Raw genomic sequence first — 13,565 nt, forward strand, 5'->3', positions numbered from 1 at the left:
AGAGCTCATTCAGCCCTTGTTCACCCCCAAAACCCCTGTTTTTCGAATTTTAAAGCAAGTTCAACAAATACCAACAACAAAATCAGACCCCAAACAACAAGTAAACATCCAACAACATTCCAACAATTATTTTGAAGATCAAAGATTCAAAATCACTCACGACCCAACATTTTGAGGACATGCATTCCTAGTGTGTGTTCCACTCCTACAAATGCCGTATTTCTTCTTTCGCCGCCTTCGTGCATCGGGTGGTTGCTCGACACCTTCCACCGGCACGTTCAAGTCCAATGGTCCCACTTGCGCTTTGCATCTCCGGGCATTGTGACCTCCACCCTTGCAACGTGAGCATACTTGAGGTCGAGAATTAGGAGTACCCGAATTAGGAGGACCCTCAACTGCTGAACGAGCCCTACTCAACTTCGGTCGTCCCGCATGGACCGTGATATCCGGGGGTTTCACAACATAGGCTGATATCTCATCGGGCACATTCCAATACGTAGGATGTGGAACGGGAACAATACGCTCCATATATGTGGCCAACAGCACGGATTGTTTGAAATATCCTCCAACAAAATCCGTGACTTGCAGTCCTGCACGCCTAATAAAATGCAAAGATCAAAAGATAAATTTACAAAAAATTAATTCAATATGCAAAATTTGTAATAAATGAGGTACCTAATAGCGGCACAAGCATGACGACACGGAATGTCATCCAGGTCGAACTGAGCACAACTACAAGTCCGATTCTCGAGATCGACAATGTAGAATGCATGATCATCCTCAATACTAAACATGTGCGTCGTCGTCCCTCGAACGGCCAATTGTCGACCCGCTTCGACAGCCACATGCAACTTTCCCTCTACTACCTCAGTCAACTCATGTGACCTCAATGCAGTCGAGATGTGTCGCCTATCGAACCATTTCTCCATAATGGCTCGATAGGTCTCGATCAATGAAGCAACCGGGAGGCGTCGTGCCCACAACAGTCTACTGTTCATCGTCTCGGCAGCATTCGACGTCATGAAGCTCGTGCGTCGTACAGGGCACTTGGACCTGGCCCATCTCTCCACACCAATAGTGTCGAGGCGTGTGTGCGCGTTGACTTTCAGTACTTGAAGCGTAGAAAAATTCCTTTGAAAGTCGTCTGATCGATAGGAATATGCCGCTGCTTTGAAGACTGCAGCTACATGCTGCCCATAATACGCGAGATTCTTCTGGATATCGTAATAGCACAACCCGTGAGGGACGTTCGGGTAGACACACTCCACAGCATTTCTGATGCTCTTGTGCTGATCAGACACAATCAAGAGATCATCCGGCTGACCAAAGCAAGTCCGCAGTCGGTGGAAGAACCAAGTCCAAGACTCGTCGTTCTCGATAGGACCAAGCCCAACTGCGAGAGGAAATATTGCTTCGTTCCCATCCTTTGTAACAGCGACGAACAAAATGCCGCGTTCCTTCCCTTCAGATGGGTCCCGTCTACGACGATGACCGGCCTCAAGTAACCCTTCTCAAAGGCAGCCACGCTCTGTCCAAGTGCAACAAACATATGATGAAACTTGCCATCGTCCTTCATCTCAAGGTCGTATAATGTGCCGGGATTACTCATTCTCAGCATATACAAATACGATGGGAGCATCTGATACGAGTTCCCAAAATCACCATACGTCATCTCAATCGCGATGTTTCTTGCACGGAGAGCGAAGCTGTAATTGATCTCAATACCGAATAAGCGCTGCATCTCTGAAATCATCTCCTTCGGCTTCAAAACGACCCCCTCGCCTACCAATTTCCGTGCAAAATATCTTCCAACAACCCTCGCCGGAATCTGTCTCGGGGCAGTGCGATTCAAATCCGTGTGGCAGGTATGATCCATCACCACCTTGATCACTCTCCAGATCGATGCACTCTGAACGGCTCGCAGCATGAACGGACAACCGTTGCCATGCTTGCAAACAAACCACAAACGGGTCGTACCGGAACGATGCACGGCGTACTCCACGTGATTCTCCATATGGTACAGGCCAACAGCGATTGCCAAATCATCCTTCGACCGGAATAGAGCCCCCACTGATAATATCCCGCTCTTCAATACGTTAGAATCCTCCCAACCTAATGCCGGCGCATCATCAAAATCGAGGACTGGAATCCCCCAGTCACGTGCCTCAAGCTGCTGAACTCCAACACGAGGCTCGACATCGGGCTGATCATCCGATGTGAAATTCTGAGGCCCTGTCTGTCTCCACGCTTCCTGTTCAGTCGACACTGAATCCAATATCTCTCTGCGTCGTATCGCCTCTTCTTCCTCATCCGAAGACTCGGACTCGTCTTCCTCCTCCTGCGACGATGAATCGTCCCTACTATCATCGTGTGTAGGGATACTTCTTCCAACGTCCGTCTCGATAGGAAACACAGTAGACCGATGTCCCTCATAATATACCCGCTCTTGAGTCTGAGGAACCGGAGCCGCAGATTGTTTGCCCTTCTCGATCACGTAAACAACGGGATATTTCTTATGCTCGGAAATCAGTCGGTTCAAATCCGAATCAGTCTTCAAAGCCACTTTTATTCTTCGCCCTTCGTCCGTGGTCGATGTGTAGAAAAGCATATAAGTGGATCGACCATCCTCGTTTAATTGATCGTGCACCTCTTGCATCAACTTCGCATGACAAAGGTCTTCCTTAGACATGTACACGACAACCTCATCGCCTCCTTCATACTCGGTTAATTTCCACTGACCACTGTGCCGTATAACGATTGCTTGAAACGACATCTGCTTCAAAACGACAAAAATACAACATTTAAATACACAAACAGGAAACCGTGTACCCCAATACATCAACTGAATATACAAACATGCTAAAAATAACCTCAAAATCATATTCAACCCAACCGTGTACAGCAAATTCGACCACCGTGTACAACCGTGTACACAACCGTGTACACAGAAATCCTAACCGTGTACAGCAGAACACTAAGGGTTCAAAAATAAGGTAATTTGCGTACAGAGTGTTTTTTTATGCCGTTTTTTAGTCCAAAACATGTAATAAGTCATATATATAACATAATTATTGAAATAAACAACAAAAAATCACTAAAACTCAAACCGTGTACAACCGTGTACAACCGTGTACTCTAGAACACCAACCGTGTACAGCCGAAAATTAAAAAAAAATATGTATTTCACATACCTTATGTAATACAAGCCTTTAGATGATTTTTTTTTTAATTTTTGAGCAACCGTGTATGAGTCGTGTATGTGTATTGAGAGGATTTTCTTCTTCTTTCTTGTTCAAATGTCTGATGAATGAACATTTGGTTGGTATCCTTCATTAACTACCCACAGCAGCCGTGTACGGAGCATTTAATTTCGTGAATTTAAGGTTGTTTCCTTAACAAGTGTTTGAGTTGGTGTAAATGCACCCAACAACCATAATATCACATAAAATCAAGCCATAAACGTGAATAGAGAGAGAGAGAGAGAATCAGATTTTGCTTATTTTTAAATCACATTTTAACGTGATTTCGGTTATTTTTAAATCAAAGAGAGAGAATCAGATTTTGATCACATAAATTCACGCCATAATGCCATAAGATATGGTTTGCTTACTCAGTTTTAATTTTAACGTGAATAGAGAGAGAGAGAATCAGATTTTGATTTTATTTGGTTATTTTTAAATCAAAAATAAGTAATATGTCACTATCATTCACTTTATTGACTTGTACTTATGTACTTTAGGTCAAATGTGCTACAAAACTTATTTATTTATGGGGTGTGATACAAAACTTATTTATTTTATCAAAAATGCTACTACTATGTATTGTCACAATATAATTCTTTATTACTATTTTAGTACTTTCCTTGGCATTTTGAGTACTATTCTTTATTATTTTAATACTTTCCTTGGCATTTTGAGTATTATTCTTTATTATTTTAGTACTTTCCTTGGCACTAGTACCACTAATCGTACTACTGTTATTTGCTGCGAGTATTTATGTTTATGAATTTGTGACAATTTCAATAGTAGATAATAAAAGAGGTTCAAATGAAAATACTTTTTAATAATGTGAATGTAAGAATTGTAGGCATACAAATTTATAAATTTATATTTATAAGAATCATTTTCAATCCTTCGATCGATAAGATCTATTACGAATCCAATATCTTGATAGATAAGTGCAGCACTCGAGTTCGAATATCAAGAGGAGCGATTTTTCTTTTTAATGCTAAATTTTGTGCAAGTTCTAAATTTTCACGATAAAATGTATTCTCTCCATCCACCAAAAGTATAACACTTTTGGTGAAGTTTTAATAAAATTGGTGGTGATTTTTATGTAGTGGAGAAAGGGTCCCACTATTTTGAAAATGAGTGGTTGATAAAGAGTATATTTGTAAGGATAAAAGATACAAAAAAGATGTGGGTTCATGTTTTAAAAAGAAAAGTGTCATATTTTTTATGAACACTCAAAATAACAAAAGTGTTATACTTTTTGTGAACAGAGTGAGTAATTTTTACATTAATCAATCTATGTATATGTTGATTACATTTTGATAAATTGAATATAAAAGAATTCGGTCTAGCTATGAGAAGACAAATAAGATTAAAAATATTTTCTCATCAAAACAAAAGTTTGTATATAATACTGTCTTTGCGATTACAAACTCCTTCGACGATTTTCGGAACCAGAACAATAATCTTTCTTTTTTGTCCTTCTTTTGAGATTTGAAACTATATTATACTCACTTCGTCTGTGAAGTTTGAGCTGTATTTTTTTTTTTTTTGAATTATCTCGCGTAGCTTGAGCAATTTTCTTATATGACAATTTTTTTTTTCTTTATTTACATTTTCACTTTTTCACTTTCACATATCACAATTAACACATGAAATACTAATAATTCTTTAAAATTCGTGCCAAAAAAATTTGCTCAAGTTTCGTGAGACGAAAAAAGTAATAATTAACTGAGACACTCTCCCATGCAATCGGTTGCACCGTGCAACTGGTTTCTAAATGACACTACTTCAACATACAAATGACACTTGAAGATATCAAGTGTCATTTGTATGTTGAAGTAGTGTCATTTCCCGAATGAAATAGTGTCATTCTAGAAATCAATTGCATGGTGCAATCGGTTGCACATGAGTATTTGTGTAACTTAAAAATTGAAAGAAACAAAGATAAATAAGTTTTTCAACTTATTAGATACTCCCTCCGTTCGGCTACAAATGTCTCCTTTCATTTGGGCACGGAGATCAAGAAATATGTATAAAGTAGATAAAGTGGGTTGGTGGAAATTGATTAAATATTAAGTATGAAGAGAGAGTGTATTGCCAAAAAAGGAAATGGAATATTTAGAATGAGACAATTTAAAATAGAAAATGAGACATTTGAAGTATGAAGGAGAGGGAGTAATATTTCTCTTTAACCTAGGCATAGGCACAACAAGCCATTGTCTAGGGCCCCAAATTTTTAGGGGCCCATTTTTTTTAATATGTGTGTCAGTGTGTGTGTGTATATATATATATATTAATTGAATTATATATTATATTTTTACAAATGATTCATCTCATTGTTTGATGAATTTAAAGAATATGGTTATTGAACTGGATAAAAGTAAGAAATTTTTACCTCTAAAATTGCAAGATGTATTGTATTTGTTTTAAGATAAAAATCATTTGTCTGTTTTGGGTGAATTCATATGGTTTCTTTTACAATTACTAAAAGTAAGTGATTTTTATGTTTTGCTAAATATTAGATACTACTTTATTAATTGTTATCATGAAAAAAAAAAAGTTGCACTATATATAGAGATATATTTCAAAAAAATCGCTTAGGGTCCCGTGAGACATAGGTACGACCTGCTCTTTGTACGGTGCGGAATAAAGAATACTGCCAAATCAAGCCCAGAGTTAATTGCATGAGAATATTTAGCTGCATGAGAATATTCGGTATGATGCCCAAGTTAGTTGCATGAGAATATTCTAGCTGCCAAATCCGGGAAGGGTCTTACCTACACCTTGGGCAATGCCCATTGTTGCTAGGATTGTGACACATGGCACTCTTACCATTCCCTTTTTCATTAATAACAAATCAACCCCTTATATTTTTTCAAAATAACAAATACCCCACCACAGTTTTAGTATAGACAGAATAAACCTTAAATCATGCAATTAACAAAATATGGCCCAACATGCTTCCGTACCACTTCAAATAAATCTAGACATAAATCAAAATTATACCTTCGTTGACTGGTCTTCTTCAGGAGTCAGTTCTCGTCGCGTTTTACGGACCGTCCGCCCTCCAGGCTTCGTCCAACCACGCACTCGCAAGAGATGGTTGCAACCTTCCTCCTTCACTAAGTGCCAACGTCGAATACTTTTTTGAAAAATGAAAGATAAATTTTACTAAACCGGAAATTGGGCAAAATTAAAAGCGTTAAAAGAGGAATTATAAAATATTTATTTTATTTCATAATAATCTCCCTAAGGGAGGAGACTAACTTGTTTAGCTACTCATTGGTAGCTAATACTTGTATACATAAAAATAAAAGAAACTAAAACTTAAACTAAAAAAACTTTGAAAACAAAATTTAAAATTACAAGGATAGTTTCTGAAGAGAGAGTGTGTTGTGTGAGAAGTGTGGAAAATTTTCGATGATCTTCTTCTCTCCAGCACTTGTGAATTTATAGAGGTCTGATACCCTCTATTATTGCTTGGTGGTTGGCTTCGGATGCCATCTTCGTGGCCAGCTTGCTTGAATTTGACAGCCACCTTCTTTTGTTGGCCATTATTGCCAACACTTGTTGGTGTTGTCACATGTGCTGGGCCCTTACTTTATCTTTTTGTGATAATGCTGGTAGGGCCGGCTACTTTCCTTCCACTCACATTTGTCCTGAAGCGCTGAGTGGTCCTCCTGTCATTCCACCCACTTTTGTCGTTTCTTTTGTGGGTGCGATCCTTGCTGTGAATCACATGATTCACTCTGCTCTGTCGGCCACCTTACTTTTTTGGTGCCCGAGGGGTCCTCCCCTTTGGAGTCTGATGCTTGTCGTGTTCATCAGACCGGAACCTCCTTCTGTCTGGTTTCGGGAAGAAACCTTTGCCGAATTCTGGTTCCTTCTGCGACGAACATTGGTCGCAGATTTTCTCGATCCATTGGCCCGAATGAGCCATGTTGCAGAATTTGCGACGAGTTTCTTTGCTCCCCGCAATCTTGTTGTCCCATATCGTTTGCCTCTTTTTCTCGAAAGATTTTTCGGCAAACTCGGTTGTTGTTCCTGTCATTGTGTTAACCAGGAACGTTCCCAGATCTGAACTCTGAAAGAATTTAAACCTGGACTTCATTTTGTCCATCTCTGTGAGACAGACCCAAAGACCCCATGCTCGCCTCGTAGAGATTTGATCCTCCGTAAATGTTGAGGCGATTGGGACTTGAAAATCAGGAACTTTGATCCGGTTCAAGGCTCCTGTATCTGATCTTCGAAGCTTGATGAAATGAAAAGCTTCATAGACTCCTTTTCCGACGGGTTCTGGTGCTGCACTAAAGAAGTATAGTTCCAGAACATCTCCCCTTTTAAGGGACTCGTTGTTTTCCCAGGCTTCAAACACCGTTCTCTGGATCCACTTGGGTAGACCCTTGATTTCGTTGAAGGCTGGAGAGGTAGTATAAACTGAGGCCAAAGCCCCAAACTCATACCATTCCTTGATGTGATTCGGATTGGCTCCTGGAGTTGTCCAAATCCTGGGGTATCTCCCTGCAACATCAACCCGGCAATTTCCCGGATTAATGCCCTTTCTCGTGATGAGTTTCTCCCATCGGTCTTGATAAATCTGCCAAGAAGGAGAAATATCAATAAAATTAGTATCAATCTTAAGTTGGCCAGTCTTCGGCCTAAGATTGATCTCTCCCTCTTTTACCCCAGAGGTGGAGGGTTGACATATTGATTCAGGGTGTGACCCCTTAACAACATCTTTTCCTCGAGCGTCCGGCTGTGAAGCCATTCTCTCAGGACTTGTGCTAGGGGTACTTGAATCCCCTGCTACAGGTAATCCGCCCTGTACGGAAAGCATTGCTTTAGCCCGGTTTTCACGGACAACGCGCAAGAGCGGCTTGCTGAGTACTTCCTGAAGATTGAACATCTTCATGAAGCAATCATCGATTTGGTTGGATACTTGGGCTTCGTCAGCCGCTTGTATCTTTCCAGCTTGTTTAGTGTGTAGTACACACTTCTGCCATTCTTGTTGTAGCAGCTCTAGACTTGCAAAGAGCTGCCCCTGTATTGCCTCGATGGCCTCCACTTCAGGGAGCTCCATCCCTTGTGAGGAAATCTGCAAGAACATTCTGGTCAGATTTTAAAACGACAATATCATAATCATAATATTGACATTCGGCTTGCCATCTAAGCAATCTAGATTTTTCAGGCTTAGATTCAATCTTTTTTGTTAAGAAAGCTTTAACGTTAGTGTTATCTACTTTCAAAACAAATTTCTTAGCAAGTAAGAAAAGCGGCCATTTTTTAAACGCCTTTCGCACTGCAAAGAATTCCTTTTCGTTGATGTGCCATCGCACAGCTTCGTTGTCGGAAAAGAGACCGCTACAATATCTGCAAGGTTCTTCTCCGTAAGGGGTGATCTTTGTGAGCACTGCTGCCCACCAGAAATCACTCGCGTCGGTGTAGAGGACCAAGTCATCCTCGTCTTGTGGTATTGAAAGTTTTGGGAGATTTTTACAAATCTCTTTTAACTTCTTCATACCCTCCCGATGTTCTTCCTTCCAAATAAATGGAACATCTTTCTTCAGTAAAGGACTGAAGATTTTCCGGTGTTCTGCAAGATTTTTGATAAACATTCCTGCAAAGTTAACAGCTCCGAGAAAGCTTTGGAGCTGCTTCTTTTCCTTGAGATCTTCTGGAAATCCCTGGACCTTTTCCACAATATGATCTTGTAGAATTATTCCCGATTCATCGATCTCGATCCCCAGAAACTCTATCTTCTGGGTGGCTATGACTGCCTTCTTTTCTGACAGCACCAGTCCTTCTTGTTGACAAACATCCGCAAAGATCTCCAGATGCCTGACATGTTCATGAATGTTTTTTGATGCAATAAGGATGTCATCAATGTAAACAAACATAAACGAAGAATAATCTTTGAAGAGATTATCCATCTTCCTTTGGAATATCTGAGGCGCGTTGGCTAGCCCCATTGGCATGACATTCCAAACATAATGTCCTTGTGGAGTTGAGAAGGCTGTGAACTTCTTACTCCCTTCCTCCATGCGAATCTGGTAAAAACCTGATTTGCAATCGAACTTTGAGAATACCTTTGCACTTCGGATGCAGTTAATGAGGTGTTCTCTGCTTGGGATGAAATATCCGTCAAACTCAAGGATGTCATTAATCCCTTTGTAATTAATGACCAATCTTGGTTTTCCTCGCTTGATCTCCCCATGATTTCTCACCAGAAATCCTGGACTGCTGTAGGGTGATCTTCCTTCTTCGATTAGCTTTAAATCAAGGTGTTCCTTGATTATACTCATCATATCCTGTTGATCTTGAGGATTCATCAGGATAGGTTTGAACCTTACGAACTCATGCTCCTTTCCAGCTTTAACTTTTAGGGTTGCTCTGAGCTGGTTCTTGTCCCACCATGCCAAAGGATCCTCGTGGTAACACTTCTGGATTGTTCTTTTGACATCGGCAATGGACACCTGTTCTTCTTCCTTGATATCTTTGTATGATATCAGGGATACTTTGAGGATTTGAGTTTCTTCCTCAGAGAGATTTGGGAATCCCTCAGTTCTGCATTTGAGCAAAACTTCTCCGAATCTCCTTTGATCCTTCATTTGAGGTCTTCGGAGGATTTGCCAAATAATACAACATACTACAAGGAAACTTATTTTCCATGCTTGTTGTATCTAATCTACCATCATCACCACGCTTGCTGCGGAATTTGATTGGCATTGAACGATGAAAAGCTCCATTGAGCCTTTGCACAATGATTTTGTGATCACAATTGGTTGTGAACACTAGCCTCCTGGCTTCATTGTCCTGTATGTACCTCTTGAAGCTTTGCAGAAAATTATTTCCAAATAATATATCTGCTCCAGTATCATGGAAATAAATTGGTGGAGTTTTGACCTTATACCAAGGTGTCTGTCCTGCTCCGCCGATCAATATTTCCGTTTGTTTTACTCCTTTTGATAAGAGTAAAATCTTCTTGGAGAAATCCCTTCCTGCAATTCGAGGTAGATCTTCTTCCACTTCTGTTGGAAAAACTCCTCGTTTTGCTGTACAGATTCCTGCTCCTGAATCCACATAAGCAGCAAAATATTCTGCTTTGTATTTCTCGTATAACATCTCTATAGAGATGTATATCGAGAATGGGCTAGTCATTGAATCATCACCCTTTGGCGTCCAATGGTGATCTCCATTCCTCCTGATTTCCATGACCATGGCTTATATTTGTCAAGGAAATTTCGTCCTAAGATCAGGACATCCGCTTCTTGTCCGGCTTGGCCTTCGGTCTGAATTTCAAAACCTCCAACCTCCAGAGTTCCGATGTATCGGTTGTCCCCTGGATTTGCCAAATAATACAACATACTACAAGGAAACTTATTTTCCATGCTTGTTGTATCTAATCTTGTGGAAACCTGTCTCCATCATTCGGGGCATTTGAATTTGACCTTCATGTCTGGGACTGGAGTTTCCTGGATCGCCCTTCTCTCATAGGAATGAGAGAAACTTCTTGTTATAGGCCCTGAAGTTAGCCTATTTCCTTGGAATGATAGCCTGGGTGCTCCCAATCTGAGACTCTGGGTATGGTTTAGCACCGGTTTGTCTCCCACATCGATGTCGATTTCCCTGACTTGAGGAATTTCCACTCGGTTTGGAAGGGCTGCCTTGGCAACTTCTTTGAATATTTCTGGAATTTCAATAAATTCCTTTCCCAGAAATAACTCCGTATGATGGGAATTTGACAAGGCATACGAGACTTGATAAGTCAGTAAGTATGGCCTATTTCCATCTGTCATGTATTCCTTCTTTTTGTAGTCCTGATAGAGAGTCAGGGCTCGGCTGAAGGATGAATCTTGTAGATTATAAGCGATCTGTGGGTAGAACTCGGTTATAATCTTCTTGGCATAGAGGTTGCCCGAAAAAGCTCCAATAACTGATTCTCTGGCATCTCTGACCCTTTTATCGCAAAGTGCGACGTCAATTGGTTGGTCTGTCCCTGGGAAAAGGGAAGATTTGAGTACCAATTGAATTGCTCCAATATGAATCCATTTCATCGTACTTGCGACTTCTGGCTTCATTTTCTTGAGATCCTGCCTAATATCTTCGGCCGGAACAAGCTGGATTTCCACCTGGTTGCTTGTGATCTCAATTGGAAGCGCCGTTTCTTGGCTGGTGACGCCAAAATAGACATGATGCTTCCTCTTGGTTGGAATCAAGCTATTTAAGACTCGATTCAGTCTTCCATTCGAAAACCCTTGGTAGGTTTGAACCTCCTCGGTCTCCTTCTTGAGTTTTTTCACGAGCTGCTTTACCACTTCCTTTTGTGGAATCAGAAAATGGCTAGTGAATCCATTCTGATCCTCCTTCTGGGTATGGTAAGCCTCTTGCTCCTCTTTAGTCTGACTCGTCTCCGGTTGATCCATCGGTCATCTCCGAATCCTCAGAACTAAAGACCTCTTCTTGCTCATATATACTCTCATCAGAGGATATATCTTCGAATTGATACACGGGTATCAATTCCTGGTGGTAGACAGCATCTTCGATATCCGGTGTGGATTCGAATCTTCTTATCTTTCTTTTTTCGTTGTCTGGGCAATTAGTTGAAATATGCCCCTTTGCACCGCACGACCAGCAGTTGCAATCCTTGAAACTTTCATTTGCTTTGGCCTGAGTGCGCCTGAAAGTTTTCCTTGCCGGGATTCTCTTTTGATTTGAGAATCAGTTTCTGGATGGTCCGCTCCGTTGGCCTGATTTATAGGAGCGTGCCTTCTGTCTAGTCCACATAGTTCTTGGCTTCCAAGAACCCCTTCTGGACTTTCTTTCATAGGGTTGATACCTATGTTTCTTTCGGCTTCTCCTTTGATATAGCAACTCAGCACCAATCTCTGTTGGAAGATCAATGTTGTCGCACATCAATGGGGATTTCTTGTTGAGTCTCCTCAATCTCTTGAGATTCCTCTGGTCCGCCGCCTTCTGGCACCATTCGGACAGCTTCTTGTGAACATAGGACATCCTCCTCGAAGCACTGTCAAGTGGATATCCTCCTGGTGAAACATACTCATTGATGAGCATTTCCCTCCATGGACTTGGAAGCTTTGGAAAGAAAAGGTCCATGGCCGTCTGATCTTCAACTTCCCCCATATGGACATATAGGGTGTATAGACGCAGAAATTCATTGAGAGCTTTTGGCTCTAGCACTATCAACCTTAGATTGTAAAGTGCCTGTTGATATTTCTTGCGCTTCTCCTCTGCGGATCCTTCGAAAAAACCCATTCCCAAGAAATGGATTTTAATTTGTTTAGTAATTTCCTTAATGATGTCATATAAGGACGTGCTACTAAACATTTCCTCCCTGGTTGGAACTTTAAGTCCTTCCCAGTATAATTTTGCCATCCCTGCCAAGCTAGCTTCGAAGACTCTGGCAAATTCTTTTTTGTCGTAATCGATTGTGGCAATCACGACTTTCAATGATGAAGCCCATTCGTCGATGAGACCTTCCCATTCTTTGAAACTGGCTTCGTCAAGGTTGAGAATCAATCCGTATGGATGGATTGGTTCAAGGGTGACCTTTCCTACAGGAGTATCCTGCATCTGAGGCCTCCGTCGCCTGGTTCGTTGGAACTGGCTTGCATCGTCTTGAGCTGACCCCTTTTTTGACGATTCTTCTTGAGGCTCTGTTTTAGGAACCTCATCTCCTTGGTTCATCTTTAGATCCACCATATTGAGGTTAGCAAAAGATTCTGCTAACTCCTGTAGATCCTCTAATCCGATTCTGTCAAGGCTATCCATGATATTTGCCTTTCATGATTCGGATTATGTCCTCCGGCTGCAACTCTTTGGGTGTTGCATCGAATAGAGATGTAGACGTCGGGTCTTTGGACCATTGATTCCGAATTTTTCCGGAACATGGTTTTCGCCTTTCGATCTCCTCCATTCTTTTCTGGATATCACGCAAGAGGGTTAGTATTTCCTCTTGTTTGAGTGATATTCTGCTTAGCTCCATCGGTAGATCGTACAGCTTGACGCCATAATATTCCACCGTCTTTTGGATCTCTCGCAAGTTGACGTTGTCGGAAGAGCTTGGCTCGATCTTCTGGTAGCCTGGATAGACTACTCCTGCTTTGTCTTTTGGTTCCATTAGTCGTGCGACCAATGGGCCTCGTACATGTTTTGTTCAATCGCCGCTCTGGCTGCGGCCATTCTCATGAGATGCTCATGATAATTTTGGATACTCGCGATGATATCGCGAATAAGCTCGATATCTCCTCCTCGTCGTAGGTTGGTCACGAGGGCTCGATTGTTCCACCTGAGATCACTTATAAAGTGACTAAT

The 13,565-nt window shown here is 41.2% G+C and overlaps 1 protein-coding gene across 1 annotated transcript; it reads right to left on the reverse strand.

Moving 5' to 3' along the window:
* Nucleotides 1-117: 117 nt before the first annotated feature.
* On the reverse strand, nt 118-873 carry LOC131010629 (uncharacterized). The gene is made up of 2 exons (XM_057938243.1): nt 676-873; nt 118-598 (listed from the first exon to the last, which is right to left on the reverse strand). Exons 1-2 carry the CDS (start codon nt 792-794, stop codon nt 157-159), a joined length of 561 nt encoding a protein of 186 aa, XP_057794226.1. The 5' UTR covers nt 795-873; the 3' UTR covers nt 118-156.
* Nucleotides 874-13,565: the final 12,692 nt, after the last annotated feature.

This window comes from Salvia miltiorrhiza, chromosome 2, assembly GCF_028751815.1.
Source record: "Salvia miltiorrhiza cultivar Shanhuang (shh) chromosome 2, IMPLAD_Smil_shh, whole genome shotgun sequence".
NCBI classification, from domain to species: Eukaryota; Viridiplantae; Streptophyta; class Magnoliopsida; order Lamiales; family Lamiaceae; genus Salvia; species Salvia miltiorrhiza.

What these genes read in the sequence shown, in the direction of transcription:
- LOC131010629 (XM_057938243.1), bottom strand. Translation starts at nt 794, where the DNA reads ATGTTTAGTATTGAGGATGATCATGCATTCTACATTGTCGATCTCGAG. An exon ending in CATGCTTGTGCCGCTATTAG is followed by an intron (nt 599 to 675) that starts GTACCTCATTTA and finishes GCATTTTATTAG; the next exon opens with GCGTGCAGGACTGCAAGTCA.